Genomic DNA, 7500 nt, shown 5'->3' with positions numbered 1-7500 from the left:
GACGAAATGTAAAAAAAATTTACATAACGCTCAACATTCAATGCATCGAAAGGGAGAGTAAAGAAGTGAATGTCAGCGTCATTGTATCTGCTTGGTTAGTAGTTCGAAGTAGTAACAACAGCTTATGATAAGATTATTTATGAATTTGCATGAGCGTAACAACAATTTGCCATCAAGCCAACATGGCCTGTGACTATGTCATTTCCAAATTAAAATTGTCATTAGGAAGACTAAATTTAATGACTTTTCTGTCTGTGCCATCAATCAATATCACCTAGATAATAAGGCTTTACTTTCAGGAGTAAAATTGCTAAATTATCAAACGGATTATTTTTTATTAAAGCAACCGATCCATCTGATACATTACAGTCATACGGACTGAACTACACAGAGTGGAACTAGTGCGATTTGTATTTGGTGCTTTTGCATTCCAGCAACACTGCGAAGCATCAAATTTCACAAAACAGGTTAGACAAGCTGCTTACAAACGCTCGCACCTGTGCTGACTCCACCTTAGTGCTATCAGAAACAAGTGGTTGAATTGGAACTTCGCGTAGGTTGGTGAAGAGAGATAAAAGCACAGTAAGATCAAAATTCGTGATCAACTTCCGCGCCCCTAGAAAAGAATAATGAAATACATTAGCGTGCATGACATTACAAGCATTAAAGCCATCAAAGGCTATGATGACTAACCTTCACCCAGATTCGGATTGCGAGTGTAGAAAAATCGATCAGTGCACTTTAGCCGCTTAAATTCCAGGCAAGTTGCTTGAGCTACCAACTTTGGCAGTGATGCTCCTGAATGAAATCGACGATCCAAATTGCAAAAGTATGCATCGATGTCGGCAGGAGAATCATACATGTTTTCGAATAACTCAATTATCTAAAATGACAGAGACATAGTAACAGATTTAGTAATGTGCATTTCACATTAGAGTTGCGAAGCGGTAGACAGACCTCTGGACGAAAGATATCCTCTAAATCTTCGAATTTAGAATAACACTTGCTAGAATCGTTGTCTCCAAACAGCTCCTCGATGTAATGTTTGTATGTCAATAACGGACAAAGACCCGCCTCTCGATTCCGGGCCAAATCGATACAAGCCAAACAGGTACCACGCTTGCCATCCTCCGAGTAAAACAGACACTGATACTGTAAACAGAACACAACGCATTTTATCAAAAAACAACGAATAAGAATTACTATTATATGCCCTTGAACTTACCTCGTCCGTGAATCGGTTAATGCTGATTGGTGATTCAACTACCCCGGCCAATATTCCATTGCAATCAAATGTCTCTTCATTATGGAAAAACTCGTGGAACGGTAGTGATCTTCGATCACCGTTTGGTATGTAGTTCAATGTTTTTGGGATCCAAATGTGTTGGAACCGTCCCACAGCGCTCTTGTATAGCTGCGAAACGGATGCTTCTACTTCCGGATTGTACTCACAATCGAAGCCACACTGAGCGTAGAACTGCTCACCGAACAGGAAGGGCAGAAGCTGCTCGTAAATTATTTTCTGATATACACCTATAGTGAATGCACGGCAACGTTCCTCGACCGGTCCCTTTGACTGTCCACAGGATCGCACTTGATCTACACAATAGTTATGAAGCTGAGCGAAGAGACCACCAAGTGCAAAGAACTGTACACTACTCGGTGATGATTCCACTATAGGCTTCGTACCTCCACAGGTGAACAACTCAAGTTTGCCATTTGCATCATAGGAAGGCTGCGTTCCATAGACATTGGAAAGATCTAAATAGCTGCTCTCAGCGTTACGCTGTCCTACGTGCTTAAGCTCACATTGATCGTTGGACTTCTCCTGGGGACTAAAGTTGAGGCATCCTACACCGATTGGGTCGAAGCAATCATCTTTCGGCAACACACGCAGTGGATTCGAAAGTGTCGACACACAGGCACTACGGTCGCTTCCATCGACAGTACAACCCCGAAAACCACCAGTCGGATTCCGAACTCTTCTAGTCGCTCTACCGATCATGTCCGTATTCACTAGCTCTGAGAGAAACACTAGAAACATACTGATTTTGGCCGACGATCTTGCACCAGTTTTCTCGAGAGTAGATGCCAACTCACGAACCAGCTTACGGTTCTGTGGAAGAGGAGCATTGAAAATACTCCGTGCAGGCTTCGACACGACATCACTGTAACAGGGTGCGATTGGATGTTTCAGAGGTCGGCCACGGCTACCCCATGTAGCGTGATGTAGATTATTACAGGTACCATCGTAAGTCCGATAGCTATGGTTATTGAAAACAAACGATGATTGATTGATTGGAAAATCTACAGCATGCAATGATACTCACGGATAATCTGGATTACATTTAATCTGCTTCTCGCCTAAACAGCTGGTCAGCGTCACATTTGCTGCGCATTTGCCCTCGAGAAGGTTTTTTACCGGACACTTACCCACTTTTTGTACGAGGAATTTCAGAAACTTTTCCGTAAAGAGTGTTTGTTCAACACCCTTATGTTCTTCGTTCGTGATTGTATCTGTTTTGAAGAAATTATGATCGAACTCATCCTGGCTGATAAGATAGCTATCGCACTTGGATTTCTCTTCATTGCTCAGCAGCTCAGCGACCGCCTTGATGTAGGCTTCCTTTTCAAGCTCATTGAAACACTCCAGGTTAGGGCAGCTATTAACAAATGGTATTATCAAACATATTCTATCGTCAAGCGACCAACCACTGCCTACCTATTTTCATATGCACACGGAGTTTCGTAGCCACACAAACGATTGTATTCGTCGTACTGTTGAGCAAAATCGGGTAGTTCATAATTATCTGAAAGAAATCAAAATTAGTACGTTGTAAACCACCGGGTAAGCTAAGCTAAGTCGCATTCCCAAACGGTTTCTGTCACTAACAATCAACGATTTTTGCTACCAAAACCACTTTGTTTCAAAACTCTCTTACCAATGCTGCACAATGTCAAGGGAAAGGTTGCCGATAAGACACATAGCGTTGCGATTGTTTGTAACGCCGTCCGTGAAAACTGTGTTTTGAACACGTTTGCCATTCTTACTCGGTTATAAACAATCATGCATCAAGCCGCTGCTCCAAGAAGCAGTGCTGCATACGCTCTGGAACAACCAACAATACACTGCGCGGAGCGCCGCAATCGTCCAACCCTTATAAGCTACACCAACGCATTGTTCAGACGGACACAGCACTTTCTTGTGGCAGCCAAATCTTGTTTATGCATTCTGCCTGTGATTAACGGCCGTTCACGGTCACATTATCAAGCCACATCCTGCCCTAATGGCACATAACATAGACATGCCAAATACAAAACATTTTCTTTCCTCTAGATGTAACATTTCATAACGACTGGTCAAACGTAAAAAATTAACTGAACTGTAACATTCTGTAGACAAAACCATTCTGCACGGCTTTACTTCCTCTTATGAATTGAGTATTTTCATTTTCATCAACCTTTATATCATAAACTTTCCCAGCCTTTCGTTGTTTGTTGAACTGTAATCGTGAAGCCATATAGTAATCAATTAAGCTAAACGCAATAACTACATCTTTCTCAGTCTTATTAAGTTACATTCCTTGAACATCCAGCAAACAGGCTACGACGGTTGGCTACTTGTTATCTGCTATTTGGGCTTCAGAACTACTATCGTCTATGAGATTCATTTTGGATTGATTGTAACTACGTTTGGTATGACAACTCATTCGACCGCTACTCCGTACATTCAGACACGCGTTGGAGAAGTGTCGAGTTAGAAGCTAGGATTGCACTGTTATAATTATTTGAAATTATGCCCCGTTGAAAGCATGCATCCTGCAATGATGAAAGCCGATAGCGGATGCCTCAATGGTGGCAGTAACATGAATCACACTGCATTTGTAGTCACAAACAAAGCACCGTACGAATGAAAACCATGTCTCTGCACATTGCAACTCGAGCATAAGCGTAAATAGTGCTCCATAATTTCAACGTCAACATCGTCATCATCGTCGCATCGTCAAGCGCCAAGCACTCGTCCAACAATAGAAGTCGAAACACGAGATCTGGCATTCTCTGGTGATTTCGCATTTCGACTGGTTTATACCTCGGAAACGACAGACAAGATTTGATGAATATGTAGTACGATTTTAACATTCATTAACATATTTGTAAAATCGAGGAATCGAAGGAATCTGTACCTGCATCATTAATGTTCACAGAAAATTTACGCTTGGGATAAGTTGATTTATTTCTGTACGCGTGTCAGGAGCACTTGTGATGACGTTCCTTGCATTTGTCCTTTATATGCTCGTTGGATTTGAACGCAAACTGCAAATTTATACTACAAATAGTACTATAACAGTTCAGAACTTTTACTACCATCCAGATTTTTATCCAGATCCAAACATTTTCTCCAGTTCTAATAAATCACCCTAATGCTGGTGCAGCTTTTAGCAATAGTGATTTAACGTTAGATATTTGCAAACAACGCTCAAATGTTAATTTTATTTCCCTGTACTTCACTTGATTAAATATAATAGTACACCACAGCCTGGTAAACCGAGCTCCTGGAAGCTAAATCATATTCTCCATTATAACATTCCACTCGTTCGCTTCCTGATTATTTTGTTACGACCTTCAACGGACGCCCTTGGACGTAAATTAATCCATAACAACAAATCGCAGCGACGCTCCAGAGCGTACGTAGAGCCAAGTTTCGCCACAAAAGAAATAATCTCACAAAGTCCCACAAAATTTTATGAAAATTATCAACAAAAGTCGGCCACCGATAGCTACATCTCGCAATGTTGCGCTCGTTAAGGGTAATTGCTTAGTATCTCTCATACCGGAAGGCTTTGTCCGGTTCAACACCTTTATGCTTCAGCTTGTGGAATCTGTATCCATCCCTATGGCCCTTTTTGGGGCTCGAGCCCGAGAAGATAAGATTCTCGTCTTCCACGTCGACTGGTGCTAATCTTGAATGAAATATTAATGAGATAGTTTTGCGGAGGGTGGAGGACTGTGAACCTGGGTCGAAATCTTTGGCCAAATGGAGCCTGTTCCTGCTTTGCTGCTACAATTCACCGCCACTCCACGGCTTGTCGATTCATTTCTACCCGATTTAGTCATCAGCATAAACATTGGCTACCTTGCGCAGCGAACGTTACATTGAGCGAATGATACCATTTTGCTTATTTGTGTGCTTTGCCTCCCTTACGTCCATTTTTGTTCTGCTTATTTCCGCTGCCTATCATTTCATTCCCTCAAAAGCTGACTTTATGTTTATTTTAACCCCAAAAAATGAAGTACTACGGTTTTGTAGTGATGATGTTATGGAACGTTTGCTTATTTAACTTCAGTTCAATGATACTGTTTTATTAAAAAAAAAAAACAAAATAACATAGTAACATGGTAACAAAGCCGTAATCATCAAACTAATCCAAGAACTATTACGAGCCTCTGAAACGAACTAACAAAGGCTAGGCAAATGTTAAATGAATAAAAAAAACTTTTGCAATCATCGTTATTTCTCAGAAATACTGTTCCACGGCCATCTCTAGCTTGAAGCACTGGCAGGGGAGTCGACAATTCTCCAAAATGTTAATGTAATGCCACAGTAATCACTGGAAGCTACTGCTCCTTTTGATGGCAACGAACCGCTCTCTCATCATTCATCAGTCCATAGGTTCTCAGTATCTTCTCACTCAGTTCCGCCATGGTTACTTTGGTAATCAAATGACAATTGTAAAATGGATTTGCTCGTAAAAGGATTTACGGTGATGCTCGACTCCGAGGGGGCACCCGGAAATCAAGAAAGACCACGACAATTGTGGCCACCAAAGAGTTCACTCTGTGTGATGAGATTTGAACCTGCTGCGAATTTACTACAAAGTTCCTAGAGCAAAGTTGGAAATTGAATGGTCCGTGACAAAGGCTTTCCTGAGCAGTAGTTTTTGTACACAGGATAATCGTTGGCTAGTCATTTGGCGCATTTAGTCAGTGAAGCAAATCGTTTCAGGAGTTGCTAGCATAAATTGAAAAACTTTTTCACTTCCTCAAGAGCTTGTGTAGTCCCTTTAAATTACTCCACAGACAAAAAACCACTCTAGCAAATCATACACCGTTGCCAGATTAGCTTCAAACAAGCGTGAGAACAGCTTTTCTCTGTCGAAAAGGTGGTTGATCCAGCGTGAAATGTGAAAAAGGTTTGACGGCAATCAAATGACACTTAATGTAACACATCATCCCTACAGTGACCTTCATCATGCTCGATTGAAGTTGTCTATCGTCAAAGGCTCAACAATCTTTTTCCCTTGACTCACCGCCTAGAGCACGCTAGCTCGCATAGGACCTGCGCAAAGTCCTCGGAATTTTCCTGGAAGGTCATGATAAGGATTTAGCTGAACGATAAGGGATTCTGTTTCTTTCGATTTGCTTTATCCCTTTTCGCGTAGCGAGACTCTCATTCACCAATGGAAATGGAATCAAGGGTCTTGTGATTCCGGTCACTAGATGAACCCCACTCCGCTTCCTCGAGGAGTGTACTTAACGGACATAGTTAAGTGTTTTCGAAGGTCCAGAATCCTCGACCCTGTGCTTAATGCTGCTTCACTCGATACTAATCCCATCATATAGAAGCCGGTACCCATGGTAGATGTGGCAGAAACTATTACTCGCAATGTGGTGATGTCTACATAAAGGTACAAGAAATTGCTCCAACTGCCATCAAACAACGGAACTAACGGTGGATTCAGGTTTGACTCAAGTGGAGAAACAATTGTGACCACAAACAGAAATGTTTATCCGTTCTATGATAAGGTGTCTTTTCAAGAGGGCCAAGTGAAAAATATTTATAAGTTTGATCATCTGCGTTGATTCCAATTCAAATGAATAGTAATGTTTACAAGACCGTATACAAATCAAAATCATAGTGTAAGATCTGTAAAGAATTTCTATAAATAACATCAAAGCCACACTATAAAAGGTTTTCGAAACGGAAATAGAACTGACAACACATCGGACTGCATTTTATTCACTTTTGTCCCTCCAATACAACTCATAGGCATGTTGTATTCAAACACACATCTAAAAGGTGTCCCATTGCGGAAATGGCGGAAATGAGAATTTTGTGCATTGATCCAAGTGCATCACTTAAACAAGAGAATGACTGAGATTATCAGTACGGACGCTTGTTATTCTGTAACAAAATATGATTAAACTGGATTTACTGGCCCAATATGACACTCGGAAATGACAACTTTTCATCATATGAATTTCATCTGTAAGTACCTCCCAAAACCATTCAAACGAATGACACAAAATGCAATACACATCTGGTCTTAAAACATGACACCATGTGCGCTCAAACTGTATTCATGCCTTTACTACGACCAATATGCTGCTTTATAGTTCTATTTTTCACATACCATGTAAAAACAGATTGTGAGCCACAGTACGGATCACATCAGATACCCATTTTTCCGCTTTTTAATTACACTAGAGGCAGCACTTCAA

General features: G+C 41.1%; 1 protein-coding gene across 1 annotated transcript in view; it reads right to left on the bottom strand.

The window, feature by feature from the left end:
• Positions 1-6373, bottom strand: part of LOC125950316 (chorion peroxidase-like) — an 11166-nt gene extending 4793 nt beyond the window's left edge. The window contains exons 1-6 of the mRNA XM_049678181.1: positions 6309-6373; positions 2331-2663; positions 1226-2264; positions 958-1152; positions 694-883; positions 486-616 (exon numbers count right to left, since the gene is read on the bottom strand). Of these exons, the coding sequence (XP_049534138.1) occupies positions 486-616; positions 694-883; positions 958-1152; positions 1226-2264; positions 2331-2663; positions 6309-6373 (1953 nt within the window). The remainder of the gene's footprint in view (positions 1-485; positions 617-693; positions 884-957; positions 1153-1225; positions 2265-2330; positions 2664-6308) is intronic.
• Between the last annotated feature and the right edge of the window lie 1127 nt (positions 6374-7500).

Source organism: Anopheles darlingi, chromosome 2, assembly GCF_943734745.1.
Source record: "Anopheles darlingi chromosome 2, idAnoDarlMG_H_01, whole genome shotgun sequence".
Lineage (NCBI taxonomy): Eukaryota > Metazoa > Arthropoda > Insecta > Diptera > Culicidae > Anopheles > Anopheles darlingi.
The sequence above is the reverse complement of the archived record's forward strand: the minus strand, read 5'-3'. Positions and strand labels throughout refer to the sequence as shown.